Source organism: Saccopteryx bilineata, chromosome 3, assembly GCF_036850765.1.
Source record: "Saccopteryx bilineata isolate mSacBil1 chromosome 3, mSacBil1_pri_phased_curated, whole genome shotgun sequence".
NCBI classification, from domain to species: domain Eukaryota; kingdom Metazoa; phylum Chordata; class Mammalia; order Chiroptera; family Emballonuridae; genus Saccopteryx; species Saccopteryx bilineata.
The window spans coordinates 91,021,692-91,044,885 of NC_089492.1; the positions used below are offsets into that span (position 1 = coordinate 91,021,692).

Genomic DNA, 23,194 nt, shown 5'->3' on the forward strand with positions numbered 1-23,194 from the left:
AAGCCTTACCAATAACATGAAAATTAAATATTTTGTATGTTTTATATATGATGTACTGTATTCTTACAACAAAGTAATCTAAAAAAAAAAAGGAAAATATTATTAAGGAAGAGAAAATACATTTACCATGTTTATTGAAAAAAAAATCTGTATGCAAGTGGACCCATACAGTTCAAACCTGTGTTGTTCAAGGGTCAACTGTCTATATGAGTTTGATTGTTTCTACTCTAATCCGTCCATAAATTTACCTATCCATCCTTGCACCAATAGCATATTGTCTTAATTATAGTAGCTTTATAAAGATTTTTAATACATGATGTGCTATAAATTCTAAATTATCCAACTTTGCTTTTGGTTGAGATTGTCAGGGCTATTCTTGGTCCTTTGCATTCAGTGGAAGTTTTATAATCAGCTTAATTTTCACAAAACTCTGCTGGGATTTTTAGAATCACATTGACTCAATTGATCAATCTGAGGAGATTTGATATTTTACAATATTGTGTTCCAATCCATATCCCTCTATTTATTTAGGTTTTCTTTCACTTACTTTGGTGTTTTGTTACAGGTATCTTTTTAATTAATTTTTTAAATTAATTTTAATGGAGTGAGTTACAGTTTTTTATATAAGGTTTTATAAACATTGTTTATACTTATTCCTAGGTTTTTAATATTTACATATTGTTGCAAATGGTATTTAAAATCTTTTGTATTTTTTTAATTGTTTGCTACTAGTGTATAGTGCTGCAATTTGCTTTTTGTACATTGGCCTTGTATCCATGACCTTACTAAATACACTCATTATTTCTATTAGTTTATCTGCAGATTCTTTTTTATTTTGTACATATATAATTCTGTTGTCTATAAATAATGTAGTGCAAGTTTTATTTTCTTACAACTATTATATATTATTATACTCTCTAGGACCTCCACTACAATATTGACTAAAAGTGATGATACCAATGCATTTTGCCTTTTAATCTACTTTCTCTCTTATTAGTGTAGCTACATAAGGTTTTTTTCACTTAGATTTTGCCTGGTTTGTTCTTTCCTACCTTTCTGTGTTTCCTTTTGGAAGACCATTTTTTTCTGAGAAGGATAATATTAATTCTTTTCTAACCCAGATTGACATTCTTTGTCTTTCAACTAGAGAATTTGGCTCATATACAGCTAACATAATGACTGGTATTTGGTTCAAATATGTACCTTATTCTTTGTTTTCCGTTTGTCTTATCTCTTCATTCTTTTTTCTTCCTTTTTTATTTTTCTCTCCTATTCTTTTCTTTCTTCCCCTCCCCCTTTTTTTGGCCTTCTTTTGGAATTCTTATTGTTATGTAACCCCCTCTTGCTTTTTTGAATATATTTTTGAAAGAAAGTTTCCCTATGATTTTTAGCTAAATAGTGTATGAAAGGGAAGTAAAATGCACCAAAAGATAAGTTTGAGATCTGAAACACATTGGCCCACGATCTACTTTCACATAATAAAAAGTGGAATTGTATGTAGTACTTGTCTGTATACAATAGAAAAGTCCATCTGCAGATAGAAAACATTTTTAACTGGAAATTTACCATTTATATAGAGGAAGGGATTAGGTCCAAAGTGTTTTTATTTTCATTCAACAGAATCTCTGAATTTAATGTTCAGAAGATTGTACTTTTGGGCTGTATGTCCAGAGTTTTTGAAACTAAACAAATACAGTTTTGTATGAAAATAATATCTTGGCTAGATTAAAAAGAATTTAAGGTTTTTTTTGTCTTGGAGATTTTTATTTTTTTGTTTGCTTGTTTTCAACTTGTTTGCATTTTCAAATGTTGAGAATTGCTATGGTTTCCTAACTTAAAATATGTATATATATACTATTAATAATTAGCAGCATTTTCTCTTATATAAATATCCTTTCAAGCAAAATAAAATTAAAAAAATTCAAGAGTATGGTTTTGGTTTGTTCAAGTACAGTTGTCTATGAGATATTCATGTAGGTGTGTGGGGTAGGCAGTTGGTTCAAGTTAGATCTAGTGTTTGGATGAGAAGTTTAGGCTGGAGATCCAACTAGGAGTGGTCAGCTATAGATGAAACTTGGAGCATATTAGAATGTATGAGGCCACTAAGAGACATCATATAATGAGAAGAAAAGAGGCCCTAGGACTAGACACTATGAAACTTCAAAATCTAAAGGTCAAGCAAAAGAGAAAGATTGTGTGGGAGTGGCCAAAGGATTAAGAGGAAACCCAGGAGCATATAGGACCTTAGAACCCGGATGCAGAGGGAGCAGCTAGAAAAGCAAATACTCTGAGAAGCTCCATGCGGATGAGCTCCATCGGGCATGTGGCAAGTGTTTTATACCATTTCCCATGGAGAAAAACTGCAGAAGTGGAAGGGGAGAATTATTTTATTAGACTATTTCAAATGGTAAATCATTCTCTCTTTATAGAGGGTGGGTTTGGAGTGGCAGTGAGGGGCTGGAGGCACCAGGCCCTGATAAAAGGCCATTATAAGAATTCCGGTGAGAAATGGTGAGGTCCTGAGTGAAGAGGGATAGGAGGAGAGGGGTTGGAGATAGAACCAAGATAGAAAAGTCTAAAGAGCATGGTGAGTGGGTGCGGGGAGGTAATCGAGGATGTCTCGTGTTTTTGGATAAGATGACTAGGATGATGTTTGTGATTTTAGGGTGGTTTTCATTAGGATTTTATGAATGGTGAATTAAACACCACATGATACTAATTAAATGAGAAAAAAGTTTTGGTTTAGTTTCTCTAGAACTTCTAGCTGTTTCCAGAAACTAAACAAGAGACTGGTCTGGGTAGCTGTTACAGAATAATTTAAATAAATATTTTTTAAAGGAATGCATTTCAAGGCTGGATTAAAAAGAAAAAAAAAATTTAAAAAGTCTCTCTCACTGGCCAGCCTTGTTTTCTAGAATTTATGTGCTAGAAAGTTGGACTTGAAATAACTTTCTTACATCTGTCATTTCTTGTTGCTTATCTTCGGTTGCTAGTTTTCAAAACGTAGTTTTGACCAGTGAGGCCCCCGGATTTTTCCCCATTGTTCTCTGTCGGGTCACTGCATGGCAGTCAGATTCTGCACAGGGACATCATCTTTTTCTGTTTCCTGGCTCATCTCCATTTCCCAGAATGAAGTTATTTTCCATAACACGTAAGGCCCATATTCTTCAGCCTTGTCAGTGTTGCCAGACCTCAGTGGACTGTTTTTTTAAAGGCCCTTTCCATATCCTATTGTATTGTCTGGACCATCTCCAAATCCAGTTTTTAATTTCCTATTGGCTAAATTTTATTTTATTTTCTTCAGGCCTTGCACTCATCTTCCATTCAATCCTTGTTTCCCTCCTCTCCTAAGAGAGCGACCTTAATCTCTTTTGGGCCATCAGCCATGCCATTTAAAAATTCCTCTGGGCAGCGGGTTTAACATTGTTCAGTCCCACTTCTTGGCTGGGATGTACTGTCTCCCGGGCTGCTTCCCTTCCTTTCAGTCAGGAATATGAAGGCTGCATTTTTCCTGAAGCGGCGAACCCTACATCCTGCCCAGTGTAAGCCCCTTTTCTTTGGCTCTGTTTTCCTAAGGTTCTGACACCAAGTATTTAACCAATTCCAGTGGGTCAGGAGGCCCTGGGCTGAAATAATGGGTCGTTTCCTTTTTATGAAAAGAACCAGAGAACATCACTGCTAGACACAGTCCTGGAACCCCCTGCGGCTTCTGTACCCTTCAGGGGTCTCTTAGAGAAACACCATCTCCAGGACTACCGTAGCTCAGGTAGTTAGATTTCAAATATCATGATACTTGATGATGAGGCCTTGTTTAAATGGCAGGACGAGGGTACTTGATTTAAACTGCGAGTCCACAAGGGGTAAGTCGAGGAGTGTGCTCTCTGACTTCCTTCTCTGTCGTGAGCAAACCCTAGTGTGTGTATTGGGCTCACAGCTAGCTGGGTTAGGTCTGTTCTCCCTCTCAGACAGACCATTTACAGCTGTCGCCATGGTGGGAGGCAAGCGGACATGTGAAGAATGGAGCCTCAGGCTTCCATTCCGAAGGTCATTCCTTCACTGGGCTCAGCTCCTTTGCCTGCTCTCCCGCTAACTGGCTGCATAACCTTGAGGCAAATTACTTCCCCTCTCTAGGCCTCCGTTTTCTGGTTCTTAAAGTGAAGGGTTTCAGACTAAATAATCTTGAAAGTCCCTTCATTCATCTAAAACTGTTTTGATGACAGGAAGGCTATTTCTTCCAAACCATGCAAGAATGGTGGAGATTTTGCTACGAATGAGGGCTAAAAATGGGGCTCTGTTCCATCCTCCCCCTCTCTAGAATTCCCTGGAAGCAGACAGAAGGCTCCAAGGTGAGCTGCTTCCTCCAACAGGTAGATATGTCTTGCTCAGAACAACAAAAAAAGAAAATCAACAAAGATAGGACATGTTAAGAAAGTACAAAAAAGAAGCACTTTTTTCTTAAACAAATCAAGCTGAGCAATGTATCTGAGAGAAGGAAACAAATCATTTAATTGAAAAAAAAAGTGTACATACTCCTTTCTCCCTATACCCATAGTTGTCTGTGTATAAATAAGGAAAATTTAATGGAATTATTGAAGTTTTTGTTACAGATTTTATTGTTGAGGTCACTAAACACAGTTGTAGTTTTTTGGTGAGTAACTAAGGTTTACGTAACCCCAGACCCTTTTAGAAAATCATACCTTTTTTTTATACTCTGACCTTTTTTTATAGCTCACCTTACTTAAGCGCAGATAGTGTCTGGCCTTAGATCTTTATTTGAGAATTGAAGGTATATGGTTAGAGTTCTGCTTTATGTGGAGAATCCCTGTGAACAATCAGTAGGTTTTAAAAACTTTTCATCCATTTGAAAGGGTAGCAAATAAAAAGCATATGGACAAGAAAAACTGATCCACCAAATAGGTCAGTGATTAAAACCCTCAAAGTGTGGGCCTGTCGGTCCCTGACAACATTGCTACTTTAAAAATGAGCTACTGGTAGTTCCAGTTGCCTGGGCGTCTGCTTTATTTCTCTTTCTGGCATTTATAGGTACTGTTGTTATTGGAGATTTCACATCAATGATCCACTATCCATGGTCTGTGTAATTCTTTATTGACTTCGTTGGCATTGAAACAGTAATATTTATATCTGCCTTGTTCAGTAAAATATTAATAGCAAAAAACTTGCAAGAGAAATCAGCAGTTCTTACAGTAGTGTATCTAATTCATTTGAGTTGCCAACTGAGAGATGTCTGGCCAATTACTCCTTCATCATGCGTTTGGGCAGTATGGCTGGTAATAATGCCGTGCAGTATTCTTACAGATGCCTAAGCCAAATTGCCTTAGTAAGGTAAGTAGTGTCATAGACCCAGCCTTCATTAATGAAAAGAAAACCTGTGATATTTGGATCATTCAAAATTTAGTTTCATATTCAAAATTCAACTTCAACAAAAACAGGATCACTTTCCCTTGTCTATTTATGAAGTTTGCATCCTCATAGGGCTTTTATTCTTATATAATTATAAATTTTCTTAACAGTGTCAGCTTTATTTTTATAGACAGAACAATGGAAAATATCTCCAAGAGTTCACATCGAAAAAAAAAAATCTAATGGAATAATGTTTTTTATTAATACAGCTCATTAGTCAGAGAAGTGAAACAAATGTTGTCTTCTTATTAAAGCTATTACCTCACCTCATTGTTGAAAACATGAAACTGCTGAGAGTTACAGCCTATCATTTTTATAAAATATTAGTTGTTGAAGAGCTAGTCTCCGGCAGGCATTTCCATGTTGTTTTTCCTTTTCATTCACATCCAAAACATTGCTCATCTAAACTCTCTCTGTTAATCACTATTACAATAAGTCTGAGACTCCAAGACGCCCAGTAATTCATGGCCGTCTCAGCACTTCTTCACCTTAAGGTCACTTTATTCAGTTCCTGAGCTGGCAATCATTAACAAGAAAGCATCATCTGCTTAAATGGCACGGAATTAATAAAAAGGAAAGCAAGAGGTTTTATTTCAAGAATCTGATCTGAAAAGGCACCAAATTTCTGGCACAGCTTCCACTGCCTCATTTTTTGTAGGGAAGTAAGGCTCTGGAGAGGTTCGTTCAGTGGAAGGTTCCCCATGCTGGAAAGTAGCCCTGGTAAGCACAGCAATGGCACAAAATGCTCTGGCAGCAGAGAGATCGCTGATAGCTGGGAATATTTATGGAAAGTGCCACATGAGAAGTGTCCCTTAGATTGACTCCTGAAAAGCCAAGAGGCATTTCTGAGCAAAGCAAGTAGGGGAGGAATTTCTAACAGAGGAAGGGGTGTGCACCACATCCATGAGAAAAGACCATAGGGTTTTCCAAGAGCTCTAGTGTAGTGGTGGGAATGGGGTCTTTGTTGGGAAGGAGGTTGGCTAAGGATGGTAGCCAGACTTGCAGCCAGGAGACAGGTGATGAAGGGTGCTCTTCGCTCTGTTAAAGAGAGTGCTTGGTTACCTCTAGCCAAGAAGAAATATTGACCATTCTGAGTGAGGGAATATCACTTGACACGGGTGCGGTTTGGTGGAGAAAGGATTAGAGCAGTGGTCCCCAACCCCCGGGCCACGGACCGGTACCAGTCCATGGGCCATTTGGTACAGGTCCGCAGAGAAAGAATAAATAACTTACATTATTTCCGTTTTATTTATATTTAAGTCTGAACGATGTTTTATTTTTAAAAAATGACCAGATTCCCTCTGTTACATTCGTCTAAGACTCACTCTTGACGCTTGTCTTGGTCATGTGATGCATTTATCTGTCCCACCCTAAAGGCCGGTCCGTGAAAATATTTTCTGACATTAAACCGGACCGTGGCCCAAAAGAGGTTGGGGACCACTGGATTAGAGGGAGGGAGGCAACGCTAGAGATAAGGAAAGCAATTAGGAGTATGAGTATCAGGGAAGTTAGTGTGGTGGGGGAGGGGGGAGGGGGGAAGGAGTAACAGAAGGATGACTAAGATTTCTGGTTTGGGTGACTGGTTGGATTCTCTAATGAAGGGAATATAGAAAAAATGGAGGAGATGTGAAGTAGTCAATGATAATAAGTTCATCTATTATGAGCATGTCCAATAGGTACTAGTTAAATGGTTCTAAAGGACAGAAGTTGACTCTTGAGGAAGACTGAGAAATCAGTATAAAAGTGGGAATAGAAGCATTTCTGAGTTTCTTTCCAGCCCTTAGAGCCTATGGCTCAATAAATAATGTAATCTCTTAACAAATGCCCATTTCAGGAAGTCTAAAATTAGCAGTGGCCCGTGTTAAGTGATTTGATGACATGGTGCGGTTACTCCTCATGGTTGTGATGAGTAAATAAGTTGTAATGCCAGCCTTATGCTGGCATTAAAAAAATCTACCAGAAAAAAAAATGTATGGAGTGTCTTCTTTATGGTCAGTGCTGCAAGGGAAATTCATTTTTATAGATGTGAAATACTTTCATTGAGTTTTCTGTTCACGTTGGGGAGGTAAGCTGTAGAGGCAAAAAAAAAAAAAAAAAGGAAGGCTAAGAGATGAGAGGTGTCTCACCTAGACCAGGTAGTACAGTTTTGTAGGAAGACAGCATAGTTTGATAAGTTTGACATGACAACAAAAGAGCAAATAGATAGATACATGACTTAGAATAAGAAGGGTCCTGGCTGGAAAGGAAGACTTGAGATTCATTCACAGGACTTGAGATTCATTCACAGGACCTTGGTAATTACAGGTGGGAGAGTGTGGGGAGGGTGACAAAGGGAGTACTGAAGGAGTAGCAGATCTCAGAGAGGGTCTGAGCCCTGGGAGGTACCACCTTCATTCAGGCTGTGAAAAGTGAGAGCTGGTCGTAGTGGTTACAAGTAGAATGAGAATAACGGCCTGTCGCTGGTTATGAGAAGAGAGAGTTGGAGGAGGGGTGTTGACCAGACTTAGAAATCAAGGGTGTTGGTGACTGATTGGCAGATGATCATGGGATCTAATGATGCATCTGTCACTGGTGGTTTTTCTCAGAGAGCTTTTTAAGAAATAAAGAGTTGGCCCTGGCCGGTTGGCTCAGCGGTAGAGCGTCGACCTGGCGTGCGGGGGACCCGGGTTCGATTCCCGGCCAGGGCACATGGGAGAAGCGCCCATTTGCTTCTCTACCCCCACCCCCTCCTTCCTCTCTGTCTCTCTCTTCCCCTCCCGCAGCCAGGGCTCCATTGGAGCAACGATGGCCCGGGCGCTGGGGATGGCTCCTTGGCCTCTGCCCCAGGCGCTGGAGTGGCTCTGGTCACGGCAAAGCGACGCCCCGGAGATGGCAGAGCATCACCCCCTGGTGGGCAGAGCGTGGCCCCTGTTGGGCGTGCCGGGTGGATCCCGGTCGGGCGCATGCGGGAGTCTGTCTGACTGTCTCTCCCCGTTTCCAGCTTCAGAAAAATACAAAAAAAAAAAAAAAAAGAAAGAAAGAAAGAAAGAGTTAAGAAGTCAGTATTTAGGAGCATGAGGAATAATATCAGATAATAGTAATAATGATAATAATAGTTTACATGTATTGGCTGCTTCCTATGTTACAGGCTAGGCACCATTCTAAAAATAATGTTGTATGCGTATTATTTTGTTTAATCACCACAGTAATTCTAGAAACATAAGAATATTATTAATAATATTAGTATTGTTACTATTATTTCCTTTTACTGATAAGATATATTAGGAAATAAAGGCAATGAGTGTAGACCTTTTTTTTTTTTTTTAGCCATTTTACAGTGATAGAAAGAATGGAAAAGCCCAGCAGGTGACATCATGGCCAAGTGAAAGTTTTGCCAAGAGCATTTTAAAACATTTTTGAAAGCAGTGAGGGAAGGAGCTGGAGCGGGGATGGGGGAGGATTGTTGAAGATTCTGGAGAAGGCTTAGCAGGTAGGGTCTGAGGGAGGAGAGACTGATGGGATTGGAAGGAAGGGCTTACTTAGCCTTGAAAGTTTTCTTTGAGTTGATAAAATTAAGAAAACTTTGATACAGTCATTCATATTTTGGAATTCAAAAAGTGAGACAGTGTCATGTTGGAACATTAGGATGGGCAATGGGACAACTGTCGAAAATCATTGAATGTTTCTTTTTTTTTTCTTCTAGAAAATTTCTTGCACTCAGCTTAAAAAAAAAAATTAAAACAAGAAAAGCTCGATTTATTACCATTAACTCTCCAAAACTAAATTCTGTCAAGTGCAATTTAACTTGTCATTTTCTTTGTCATTTGTTTTCTTGTTTCATTATTTGAACATAAAAGCACTATCTTCTTTAGATGTAGTTGAATACAGTAATTGCATTTTCTTAATTATTTCTCCTACAACCTGTATTTTGAGGATTGTAAAGCCCAGAGGTGGACAGGACAGAGGGCCTGGCCCATGGACGCATGCAGTGAACAGGAGTGCGGGAATAGGAATGGGAGGATGGCAAGAAAATCAATAACTAAGGGTAAAGAAGAGCCAGATCGGAAAGTCCGTTTGTAACTTTCTAATTGAGATACCACTTTTATGAGAGCATTTTTATTAATGGGAGGGGAAAGGGCCAGGACTGTCTATCATCAGGTTTATAGAGAACAAAATGAACTTACAAGTTTGGTCACTGGCTAATCAATTGGAGCAACATTGGCATCAAGGACCTTGAGTGGCTGTAACTTGGTGACAGGAAATCTTTCCTGTGAATAATTGGGACTGGCTGGTTATACCACTGAAGTCATCAGATTTTCTGTCCTATCCCCTCCCTTCTTCCCTCCCCCTGTCCCTTAGACTTGATTAAGGTCATCTACGGAGTTGAGTAACCATTGCCCAGGCAGGCAAGTGCTTCTTTCAGCCCTCAACTCTGCAACCAGAACTGTTAGTATTTACCGCAATTTAAAAAGGTGACAATACCTTCACATATTTTCCCTGTAGGAATATACAGTATTCTCCTTTGAAATGAAGAGTTAAAAACATTAAGAAAGTTCTGACTCCGGCAATCACAGTAGTTGTTTTAGTTTGAAAACATTTCCTGAAAAAAAAGTAAATGTTTTCTCCTAGAATCCAGTGTTGTGTCTACTAAGATATTTTCATCAAAACATTTTATTTCTGTGTAAAATGTTTTTAAATTTCGTTCTGTGTAAACACGATCATCTCATACTAATCAGGATGTGTTGAGCACTTGTCTATCCATTAATGTCTGGTGTTTGTCAGTCTGTGTTTTGTGTCTTTTTTGCAGATATTGATGAGTGTGTAAACAACACTATTTGTGACAGTCACGGGTTTTGTGACAATACGGCTGGCTCCTTCCGCTGCCTCTGTTATCAGGGCTTTCAGGCCCCACAGGATGGGCAAGGGTGTGTGGGTGAGTTCTTAGATTTTTTTTCCCCCAACACGTTTCATATCTCTGCACAAAAAAGAAATAAAAGTGAACAACAGGAGAGATTGTAAGCAAGGTCCTTTGGACAGAATTTTATCATGATTTAATGTTGTCACACAATTTGGGGATATGCAAAAATGTCCCATGGCTTCTGAAGTGGTTAGGGACATTAAGAAATGTAGAAGGGTAACTGTGGATTTAATTGTATATTAGGCAGAACATCTGTTTAAATTCTTAGCTGAGCGTGCAGAACTCTGCAGTCCCTCCTGCACAGGAAATAGAGTCTGGTGTGTGGTGTAACTTGTCTGTCTTTATAGTGCACCTCCGTAGGCAGTGCCTTTAAGGAAAGGTGTTTGGCAAGAGTTTCCGTTTCCAGGAATGACACTCAGTAAAGCGATGCCTTGTATTGAGCAACTATATTTGTTCCCTCTTCTGGGACTGCCAGAGTGGAGGAATCTTGAATATCGTCAGATGTCCTAGAATAGGGTCCAGCACAGGCTTATCTAGAAGAAAAGATTTTGCATTTCATTTTCTGATCAGCTGTGATTTTTTTAGATCAAATTTATTATGAAATACATTTACAATTTAGAGCAGTTAAATGGGAAAGAGAAGAAAGATTATTAAATTCAAAACTTCACAGATAGCAAGACTTCTTAAATCTTAGGGGAAATAGCTTTGTTCATTCCGTGGCAAGTGGCACTTGCTTGAGGAGGAGGCAATAACTTTTTAGGTTGGAAATTTGCAGTTGACGCATTAATTCATTTCCCATCCACATCAAACTGGAAAACAATCTAGGTATTTGGAAGTTTAATAATAAATCACTTGACTAGTAACCAATTTTAAGCTAACACGCAAAACTGCTACTTCCAGTTATTGATCCTTTGTGTTAAAATATAAGTGATAGAAGTCATCTGACATTCACTAAATATTTTGACTAGATAGGTCATGTGACCTGACCCCCACTGATCTCCGCCTCACCATGTCTCTCCTCACCTTTTAAATTCCAGCGACATAGAACTGCTTGTGGTTGCTCATATGACTGTGCCAATTTCTTGGCTGCTGTTTGCTTCCTCTGTTGGAAGTGTTCTCCCAACCTCCCCTTCCCAGAGCCTGGACTCACCCCACTCATTGCTGAAGCCAGAAGTTACCCAGATACCACCCGGGCTCCATCTCTCACTCTCAGACTGAGCTGTGGCCCCTCCCCTGCTAGCAGAAGGCCTCGAGCAAATTCTATTATAAAACTCACACCCATTTGGGAATATGTAATTAATCATGTGTGGACTGCCTGTAGCCACTTTCTCCAAGGCAGCAAGCTTTGTGCGCTTGAGAACTTCCTCCCTCCCCTGGCTCAACCCAATGTTTGGCCCATTGTGGGTGCTCAGTAAATACTGTTTAACTGTTACTTATTGAGATGTCAGATGTTGAATCTCTGACTCCACACAGGTCTAAAACCCCGGGTTAGTGTCCATTTCTAACCAACCAGATGAGCTCACTGAATTGGTGTCCATGTGTCCTTTTGTTGGCACACTAAACACCATCCTGAGTAAAGGGATAGTTTTTAACATTTTAGTGAACTTACCAGGTGTCCCTTTGTTTATTCACTCCTTCAAAAATATTAACTGAGCACCTACCTATGAGGTGCGCTTCATCACACTAGTGGTCTGTAAGATTTAAGGGATAAAGCAGCCTTGACACCAACCTTTGGCCATGCTGTTCCCTCTACTAAGACCCTGACTGCCTCCCCGCTACCTCCACCCCTTCTTGGTATCCCCTAGTCATCCTTCAGGTGGGGCTCAGTCCCAGCATCCTTTGCCTCGCCCACCCTGCACTGAAGCCCACTGTCCTGTGTTTTCATAGCGCTCTGTATGTTTTACTCTCTGCACCCTCCATGGCCGATAGGATCTTCTGATTAATTTCCCTGACTTGACTATAAGTTTTGTAAAGGCAGGAGTTGGGCCACCTGACTCATGATTTTTTCCCCCATGCCTGGCCCATAGAAGTAAACTAGAAAATATGTGTTTTCAGTGAATGAATGCAGCCCTGAAGGGAGATTTTTCAGTAGCCCTGAAAGTAATACCAGTTTTAGGAAGTAGAAAGTTCTACTTGACATTTACCTAAAATTGATAAATGTGAGCTGGCAAGTTCCTGAAGTCCATTTTTCTGCTCTAAATTATGACTGTTTAGGCTTATTAAATATACTAACTCTTTGCTTTTCTTTATGTTACAATATCTTTTGACATGAGAAACCCAGCTCATTGGGTTTTTATCTGTTTATATAGAAAGCGAAATGGAAAACTAAGTAATTATTCAAGTGAGTCAAGGTACATAAACGTTTTTAATTAACTGAGGGTAGCAGGTGAAATAGAATATTTTTTTCCTGAATGATTTGGATAACTGCTCAAATGTTAAACTTTGTATAAACCATCTCAGAGTGTGCTCATGAAAGCTGATGTTGTACATGTTGAATGCAGAAAATGCATGAGCATTTCGGATGTCAAGTCAGGTGCTTTGCTGAACAGAGCACTTATTAATAAAATTTCTGAGGAGGAGTAAAGCTAAGAGGTAGTATTGGACAAGATCATACATAAAATTAGCCTTCCTTCAGGGCTGTGAACTTGCAAAATGTTGAATAAAACATACCCATCAGTAGATTTCTTGACTATCTTTTAATTATGTATATTTAAGTACAGAAGAAAAACATTTAGCAAAATAGAAATTGCACTGTGGAATACCAACAGAATTTTTAAAGGAGTAGTGAAATCAATGAGATATTATTGAACCAATTTGTTTTACGTGAATGATTAATGTGACCCAGTGAATATTTCAACAACCTGAATGCTGGTTGTTAAATTATGAACATTTTGGCTTCTAGAAAATTGTATTTTCAGACATTTACCTAAGTGGATTTAAAACCATTTTTTAAAATGAATTTAAAGAAGCTTACGGTTTCCGAAATGCCAGCGATGCTCATTTTCCTTGAATTAAGAACCGAGAGTAAGAGTGTTGGGTTATTTAAAACCTCACTATGTCAAAAAGTTAGGGAAGAGGACGAAGATTTGACTTGGGGGTGGAGGAAGACACACAATACGGTATACAGAGATGTCTTATAGAACTGGGCACCTGAAACCTGTATAATTTTGTTAACCAGTGTCACCCTATAAATTCAGTTAAAGAAAAGTTAGGGAAGAGAGAACTAAAGCATCAAGGGGTACCTCGGATGCTTGCAATACAATTCTGGCATGCTCCTTAAAGCCAGAATTGGAGTTTGGAAACTTGGCTTTGCATTTTCACGGTCCTTTCATACAAACCACATTGTGCAGCCCCGCCTTTAGGAGCAGCAGGGTTTGATTGCTCACCAGGGAGCACCTTGTTTTCAGCAAATACGGCTAGCCTTGGCACAGCTGGTAAAACAGCAAGCTGTCAGAAGTGAGGCGTAGATCTGACTTGATCTGTGCTCCCTTTTCCAGATGTGAACGAATGTGAACTGCTCGGTGGTGTGTGTGGGGAAGCCTTCTGCGAAAATGTGGAAGGGTCCTTCCTGTGCGTGTGCGCCGACGAAAACCAGGAGTACAGCCCCATGACGGGGCAGTGCCTCTCCCGCGCCCCTGGAGGTAAGTCACAGCGCCGCTGGGGACTGGGGACGGGATGGATCTGTGCGCACACAGGTTTGGGCCAAGCACTCTGGGAGTGAGGTAAGACATAACCAAGTGTTCTGGCACAGTGCTGTCTGGAAGCTTCTGTGCTCTTTCCAAGCCTGCATTATCAGTGGAATTAGGATGTGGCTGAGGGCTGTTTGGGCTAGATGGGCTCTGATGTGCTTTCCAGCCCAGAGATGCCTTGAGTTAGGGTACAAGATCCAAAGCGATGAGAACATTTAGAACTCAGAGAGCCATTGTGCAGAGTTTCACACACATTGTCTCCTTAGGTTGCATAACCCTTCCTTCTGGGCCCTTGGAGAAATGTATCTTGACACTTCTCTAGATTAGGGGCAACATATAAGACTCTCAGGATCTACAGAGACTTCCACTTGGAATTTAAGGTGTTTTTCCAGAATTTGGCCTAGAAGGTGGCCATTTTACATTCATTTAAAAGTTGGGTCAGGCTGCATCAGGGGCATGAATTGAAATGGAGAAATGATGCGTTTCCAGATAAGTTCATCAACTTTCATATCAACCATTTTTTTGTGCCGTGTCGCTATAACTTGGTTGTGTTTTAAGAAAAGCAGAAGACTAAATGGTCCTTTGAGAGCCAAACAAAATGACACATAGACCATTTGCTTTCTTGCTCAATCTCAGTTGATTTTAACCGTGCTTCTAACAGAACTTTCAGTATTCCACAATAGGGTACACATGTTCTGTGTAAAATAATTATCTTTGCAAGTAATAGGGAAGAAAATATAAAAATACATATTTTCATCCACACACGTTTTACTTCTCAATTATTAACTATAGAAAGGTGAGGAGTGCAGATTTAAATAAACAGACAGTAATACACAAACATCGTGAAGGGGAGGAGCCAGAGTATTTCTGGAGGGAGGAGATGCTCTTCATTCAAGTGACTGCTGAAACACATGAACTATAGAGAAAGAGCATTTCATCTTAGTTATACTTGTGATAGCAAAAAACAAACACACAAAATCAAAAATCTGGCTGACCAATAATGGGGTGAGTTAAGTAACTGTCTTTTTCTTATTTATTTTTGGTTTTACAGAGTAACACTTCACCCATAGTTTTATTTAGACTGGAATAATTCATATGTCATTATATTGCATCATTAAATGAACTATGTGAAGATTAGGTAGTCATGATAAATGCATGATGATACAATGGGAAGTGAAAAAAAGTAAGATTGCAATCTATGGAGGGAGGGAAGGAGAAAATATATAAAATGATTATTAGAATTAATGGAAATTTTAGTTTTTCCCTTTACTTTCCAAACTTTTTATAATATTTCAAATTGGAATGACCAGAGTTCTTGCCTGTATAACTACTTTCCAGCTGTGTAAGCTTGGGCATATCATTCAACATCTGTGAGTTTGATTTTTCTCACCTATAAAATAGGAAGGTTATATTTACCTCACACAATTTTATGAATTTTTTAAAAAAAATCATATATGTAAAAGCCCCTTTTGTTAATGGCAAAGTACTATATAAAGTAATAAAATAGTGAGCTATAATCCAAACACTCAAGGGATGTCTATTTCTCATCCTTTTATAAGCTCCTCTGAAATGGGTGAACCAGTTTAACTGCAAATATTTTCTTGCTAGAAATTTTAGTAATATCATAAAATGGCTCATTCAGTTCATACAGCTTCAATCAGGGTATATGTCTGGGATCCTAAAGCTTGCTCATTTTTTTAAGAGATTTAACAATGCCTTAATGGGATCATGAGGCCATCTGAACCATTCTTGGAGAGCTGGACTAGCTCATGAAAACTGCTTCTTAAAACCTTACAGTGACTCCTTTTGTAAGCCTTATTTCTCATCTTCTATTTCTTTGTTTTTTTATAACTAAGTTAATTTGCCTTCTTCCTTCCTGAGTCCCCTCTCTCATTGACTAACTCTCTTTCTGTAAAGTTCTTCCAGTCGGAGTTCACTAAGTACTCTCGTGCTTTTTCAGAGAACATTATTTTGAATACTGAGCTTCATAAAGCTCATTTGCCAATGAATATATAGTTTCTCCTTCTTCTTAACGTTACATCCAATCCTTTTATTTCTGGGTTTCTTGTGTATTTTCCCCATAGTTGTCTGGCTTATACTACATACAAAATTATTTCATTGGTTTATATCAATATAATTTGATTGAACCATAACTGGTAAATCTTTCTAATTTCTATAGTTCCTGTCATCTCGGAGTTCTACCATACCTCAATTTGTATAGTTTTTTGCATACTTGGATTATATAGAGTCTTAAATGTTTGAGACATTTCAGTTAATGATAAACTTTAGTGAGAACCTTCTCCCTGACTTCAGAGCCAATAATTGATCAGTTGTTTGAAAAAGGTGGAAATCATAAACAGGAACATAACTTCTAAATACTTAAAATTTAACTTAAATTCATATACCAATCTTTGAGGAAAGGCCAAGATCTTTCTCTGAGTGAAAGTTCACTGTTAGGAGTGCCACCTGGCTTGTCTTGCAGAACCCATGTCTATTAGGCATCATCTACACTACAACTTTACAGGGAGTTAGAATTTAAAGGCCTTTGCAGAAGTCAATGAGTGCAAAATCCCTCTAAGTAGAGTTTTTTCTCAATTCTTTATAGTTGTCTTATCCACCCTCATTTGACAATGTTCTTTTTACTGAATAAACTAAAGTCTTTCTAAAGTTTTGATCTAAAAACAACTCTTCTCACATTTGTATTTTATTGGTTTATATACTGTTTAATTTTGTAATGATAATAATCAGCACACTGGCACAGAATGTTTGAGAATAAACATAGCTGAGTCTTGGTCAATATACCGTTCAACATATAAGACCGGAAATATGTGGACCTGCCCAAGAATAGCCTACTGGCTGTGTGTTCCACCTGCTGTGAGCACTAGCCAGGATGTTTTCAGAGGATGAATGGACATCAGTTAATCCAACAAATTGGCTAAATGGATGCTAATTAAAAGAGTTTGTATTATGCTCCAGCCAAAGAGCCTACTGGTAACATAGTATAAAACATTTTGCACCAGGTTTAAGTTTTTAACAAGGATTGAAATTAACTTTATTGTAGATGTGGCTAGACTAACAGATCTCATCCTTATGAAAAGCATTTAGGAAAGAAAAAATAAATTTTCAATTTAGGCTATAACATTTTCACTTGGCTGTAAAATTTCCCCAGGACAATGGACACTCCAGCAATGAGCAGTAGGATCATAATCTCAAGTGATATCACACTGAGAACAGACAGTGCCTAAGGGATGGATGTCAGGAAGTCAGGTTTCAGATCGGAATGCAGAAGAACTTCCCATTAACTGGTCATGAAATTGTGGGAGTTTCCGTAGAGGTATCCCGGGACAGGTGGGACACCCAGTGGCAGAAGGCCATGCACTTCCAGCAGGATGTTGTTCCAGGTGACCTTTAAGGTGCTTTTGAACTTTAATGTCCTAAGATTTTTTTTTGTCTAAACTACTTCTTGGCTTTCACCTAATTTTTTTTTTTTTTTTTTTAGGTCTGGTCTAATGTTTTTCACTGCCTGGGCCTTTGGCCACTAATTTACATTGCTGTGTATTGCTTAAAAGCACCTGAAACAGAAATAACAAAGGAATGTCCATACCAGACCACTCAGCCCATGTAAGAGGGTACAGATATGAAATATAGCCTGATACTTTTATTTCCTCAGTGCCTGTGATAATTGCTCAATAAAAACTTTATGTCCTTGGGCACTCTAAAGGAAGCAGTAAATATTTAGTCTTGGCAACTGCAGCCTTCAATCCTTACCCACAAAACGCTGCTCTCTGCCTTGATTAGCGCGTAGAAGACTCTGTGGCAGGAACTGAATTTTATTTTTAAAACAGAAGGTATCATAATTGGTGTAGGTGTTCCTTACGTTAAGAAAAGCAAGTAAACAAGATCAGAAATGATAAAACATACACATTGGAGTGAATATCTGCATTATGAAATAATTGTTCCTCACACAATTCATTATAAGGTTTCCTTAAATACCTGTTTTCTCTATTAACGTTGGGAACTTATTCTCACTTCACAAGCTAGACCCCAGACTTCTACATCTAGAAACCTCCTTAGTGGTTTTCCAGTCCAGCTACTTTATTTACAGGTCAGGAATCCAAGGCCTAGAGGGAAGGTCTGAATGTTATTCTTGGGGCTATCAAGCCAGTGCTGGGCAGAACTGGCACAGGTACCCACTCCAGGCTCTTTCCACTTCCATTCTACTTCTCAGGATTGAGAACACCGTGGCACCCAGTTCTTCAAAAATGGCTTCCTTTTTCACTTCATTGTTTTGTTTTGTTCTGATTATTAAAATAATGCACATTCTTCCTAGAAAATTAGCAAATACAAAAATATATTAAAAAAGAAAATCCCCTGCAGCGTGACTGTCCAGGGATAGATAATCTGTCACCGTGTTGACCTCCAGAGTCTTTGAGGGAACATCCATACTCCACCTGCTTTACTAGAACTGTCCTCCATTTACTCCTCAACAGATTGAGAACAACCCTCAGGCTCTTCATCTGAGTGGCAACTCCCTTCTCTTGGGTCATCAGTAAGCAGTCTACACAAAAGCCATTAGTCTCATCATGGACTCTTCTTTGAAAATAATGGCAGTGGATTCTTACCTTCCCTCCCCTTCTTTTCCCTTTGATTGATTTCCGGACATCATTCCTCCCTCAGTCCTCTGACTTCTTAGACTTCTTTTTCTGTCTTATTCTCAGACTCCTTTTCTGTTGCCCATTTTTTAAATAATGATTTAAAGGAGTTGCATATTCAGCCCTCTTTTTACTCAATAGTCTTCTCCTGGGACATTTTATTCTATTCTGATTCAGCTATTACTCATATGATGTGGACTACCAAGGAAACACCTTCTGCCTCCATCTCTCCTGAGTGCCACACTCCTATTTCCAGCTGCCAATTACTGAACCTTTCCCCCTGGGTGTCTTTTAAGCATCTTTGCCTGAAATTGTCCAAAACCAAACCAATTACTGTTCCTTCTCCAGCCGGTTATTCTCTCTGTGTTTACTTATCAATTGCCAAATATCAGTACTGGAAATCCTGAAGTCATATTTAATTCTTCTCCAAGCCATCTTAACATCCTGCTCCTTTGTCCTCAATAGTATCCTTCAGATCTCTCCCTGCTCTTCTGTTACTGCTGCCCTGGCCAGTCCTTGAGCATCTCTTACTGGGATCATGATAGGTACCACCAGACTTCTCTTCTTGCCTCTCCCGTCAATCAATTCCTGTTTCACACTGCTGCCTCAGTTTATGTTTTCAAAACATGCATCTGGCTTTAAATGCTCCTTTAAACTTTCAACTGACTCCTAATGCTTATAGCATGAAGTCCAAATTCATTAGCAGGGTAACATGCCATTTTCCTCTGTCTGACTTCCCTTTGCATTCCTTGTACTTCGCTCGCTGCTTTGCCCAGTGCCTAACCTGTGACAGGCACTCAGTAACTGTTAACAAAATTGCCCCTCCATATTTGAAATTGTGTCCCTTGTAAACCCCACCATCTCATATCCAGCTTGTTGTATAAAATAAAAATATTTATCAAAGATATAAAGGGGCCACACTTAAATGAAGCATTGTTTGTTCACACTTCTGTGTAAAGGGGTTAGTTCCTCTGTATGCTTTGGTTAAATTTATAAGTGGCACAAAAGGAAAAAGAAGTATTTCCTTGCTATTGGGGGATATGTCCAAATTGGCTGCATGGTTCTGACAACAGAACCCAACCAGCATTCTTGTTCTCTCTTCCTAGAGAGGTCCAGTACAGGTTTTGTTAGACAGGAAACCACATAATATCATTTAACTGTTATATTTGGCAGAATAGGGTATTTTTTTCTAATGTGTTTAGTTAACCTGTAAAATCAATTAACATTAAGACAATTTTTAAAAAATAATTTCTGATTGGAAAAATAGACATTTGGTAGAAAAAAAATTAAAGACAGACCAGACCACATTGTTTAGAATGCAAACACTGTAAAATGCCATAAAAGTCTGAGGTCTTACTGTATATGTGTAGTGAATCTATACCATAAATGGAGGCAAGGCTGAAGAAAATGGGCTCATTGCTTTTTAAGTTGGTTCAGGTTTCTCCCTACATTTAAAGGGGATAGTGAGAAGAATTTACTCATTATCAAACCATGCTTTTATTTCTATGATTTTTTTTGCTAGTATCTAAAATAATATCTGAGTTTTTAATAAAGAGATGCCAATATTTGAATGAACTGATTTATCAGTACATCAAAGTGATAGACTCAAACTGTATGTATAAATAAGTCATTTTATCTCAATACTGCAAGAGACATGCACACTTTTGCATTAGAAATGCATTGTGTTCTAGAGTTGGCTATAAAAGAAAGGCCTGGAGAGGAATGGTTTGTACATTTCCTTTTAAATGTTTCCAAACATTTGACACGTCTCTTCCAGTGTGCCTCTGTTCTCCGGGTCCTCCTTCCGGGTCCTCGCGATGCGTGGTGCCCGTGGTGGGGAAGTGTTGTGTCCTCGGCTCACACTCCACCTCCACGGGTCCTCCTTCCAGGCCCTCGCGATGCGTGGTGCCCATGGTGGGGAAGTGTTGTGTCCTCGGCTCACACTCCACCTCCACGGTGCTTCCGGCCCCGCCCATGTCGAGTGTCCCTCCCATTTTTCCATCGCTGCAGTGCTTTAGTCTGCTTGCAGGACTCTCTTCTTTCGCCCGTATCTGCCTACTTTTCTTGTCTTCACATTTCTAATTTTTAGTCATGTCCCTGATCATAGAGCATGGAACCCGCTCTCTTCCCCTTTCCCAGCTTATCCCTCTGCTTACTGCGCCTCATTGTCTTCCAGCTCCTTCACCAGAAAACCAGAGACAAAGAACCCTCGCTCTATCCTGCAAGTGTTCATTGCCTGCCTTTGAAGTGGGAGGCCCTGAGGCCTCCAGGGGGACTGGCAGTTGTCTCCACCCAAGCACCCGAGCCAGAAACACAGCTGTCACCTGCTCACTGCACGGACACATTCCGGGCCCATCCTCAGCCACCCTCTCCCCCACCCCCGTCACATTCTGTAACTCCCTCTGCAGACCAGGTAGCCCAGGAACCCGCTCCACCCCCACAGAGCTAAGTGCAGCTGTGCTTTTTACTCACACCTTATTTTCAGGAAAATTAAAAAAAAAATTATTTTTCAAGAACTTGGCTCAACTGTCGGCTTCTCCAAGGAGCCTTCCATGATTGCCTTGGTCACCGATCCATCTACAGGGTGGCTTTTTCACCCAACACTGTCATGGGCTGACTCCTTCCATGGTTTCCCTCTTTAAAGATGGCAACTATGTAAAGAAATCTTTTTTCAAAGTATTTTTTCTCTTGTACTTTGCTTTCTTATCTTTATTTTGACTTCTTTTACATCTTTTACTATTTAAAGTTACCATTGTTCTATAGTCATTTTCTTTGGGGGGGGGTGTACATCCCTCCCTATCCAGTTCATTCCTATATTGTCTATGCTTATATTCTGAAACTCACCAATGGCTTTTCCAGAAATCCACTTAAAACACATACACAAACACAAACGTGTCTCATCTTTCACGTCCTTGAATAAGAAAACTAGGGGGCAAAAGGGATACAAGAATTGTCAAGTTCTCTTTTATTTCTCCTCAGAATATTATGCTAGAATTCCTTTTCTCATAAAAGCATGAGTTGCTAGAAAACATTAGTGCCTACAGTGATTTTATTATTATTTTTTCTTCTTCTTTTTGCCTACGGTGATTTTAAAAATCAAAAAGAGAATAAAGCTTCCTGAGTAATTCTGTCGAAAGGGACCTACTGACCCTCATTACCACACTCATGGAGTTTTATGAGTTGATGTCTTCTTCAGGACTGTGGCAAGTGTTTCATCTGGGGCCTTTGTTTACTCTCACATGTGTGTGATGTTACTCTTTGGTCATTGTCGTAATCCCAACTGTCCCAGAGTGTAGAGAGGACTAGCTCAGAAGGCCTTCAGAACACATTGCAAATGGAAAGTGAACGCAAAGACAAAGGTCTATTTGGAATGCACAAGTCCACTTTAACCAAGAAAATTTTCCAAATTTCCTTACCCCAACAGCAAAGCTAAGATTAGACATTCTTTGGGAAAAACTAAAAAAATGAAACAATCCTATAAGTGAATGACCACACCCTCTTCTGTATGGTGAACCAAGAAAGAAAAGGTTCCAGAAGCTTCCAGGAGTTCCATTAAGTGGCACCTACAGCTCCAACCCACTCCTTCCTCTTCACAGCAGTGCTCTGTGGCGTTGCAGCTGAGCTCCACACCTGCAAGAATTGTCTGCTGCCCCCTCCCCATTTGTCTCAGTGATAAAGCAAAGCAAACTCGTGTTCGTTGAGATGCTAAGAAGCTGAGCTCCTTAGAAGAGGTCTAGGCAAGCACTAAGTGTTGGGACATGGGACCCAAATTCACTTTTCTCCTCTGGAAGGTGAGGATGCTTTATAACCGTCAGCATCTGTCTCATTGAGTCACTCTGTAAAAGATTTTCCCAAAAAAAAGCACTCATGGAAAAGGTCCAAAAACAACTTCTTACCACCAATCTGATCCCCAGGATTAAAATACACAAACTGCTATTTATACACAGATGTTCAGCCGACTTCTTGATACAAATTGAAATTTCCAATCTGAAAATGCAGGAGGGGAAGTAATATATTTCTTAGAAGTCTGTGGCACGAGATATGTAATATGGCTAATCTTACTCATAACATAGTTAAGAAAAAGCCATTCTTTTTCATGCTTGGCACTTTTTATAGCCATTGATCTTTTTAAAATTATTTTTCAATAGAAACATTTCTCCCCTGGCAACGGGGACCTAAATTCATGCAGAGATTCTTTAAAGAAATCGCATTACACCTATTTACTGTTCAGTGTTTTCCCAGTGGAAAAATGCTCTAGGAAGTTAATTATTTAAAGGTTAGGAAGATGGGAAATTGTAGTTTTTCACAGAATGACCTTTGTGGACTGGTTTTTGAAAAAGAATTTGCTTCACTTTCCAAACACGGATGAGGGCCCAACTCACCCTCAAGTTCAGCTGTGTAAACAGTGAACTTGCAGACTGCTTGGAAAGAAAAATCAGAGCAAAACTTGAAACAACCAATGTAAAACCAGAATAATACAATGCTATTATTGATTGTTTCCCTGTGCAGTAACCTGTGAATTTCCTTCCAAAGAA

At 39.3% G+C, this 23,194-nt stretch overlaps 1 protein-coding gene across 12 annotated transcripts in view; it reads left to right on the plus strand.

Annotated features, from left to right (window-relative positions):
• The window catches only part of LTBP1 (latent transforming growth factor beta binding protein 1), a 432,506-nt gene that overhangs the window by 367,774 nt on the left and 41,538 nt on the right, over positions 1 to 23,194 (plus strand). For 7 of the 12 annotated variants that reach the window (XM_066266870.1, XM_066266869.1, XM_066266873.1 and 4 more), the window contains 2 exons: positions 10,208 to 10,333; positions 13,816 to 13,959. In XM_066266870.1, coding sequence (XP_066122967.1) covers positions 10,208 to 10,333; positions 13,816 to 13,959 — 270 coding nt within the window. The remainder of the gene's footprint in view (positions 1 to 10,207; positions 10,334 to 13,815; positions 13,960 to 23,194) is intronic. The other 5 variants (XM_066266871.1, XM_066266877.1, XM_066266878.1 and 2 more) reach the window with 1 other exon arrangement.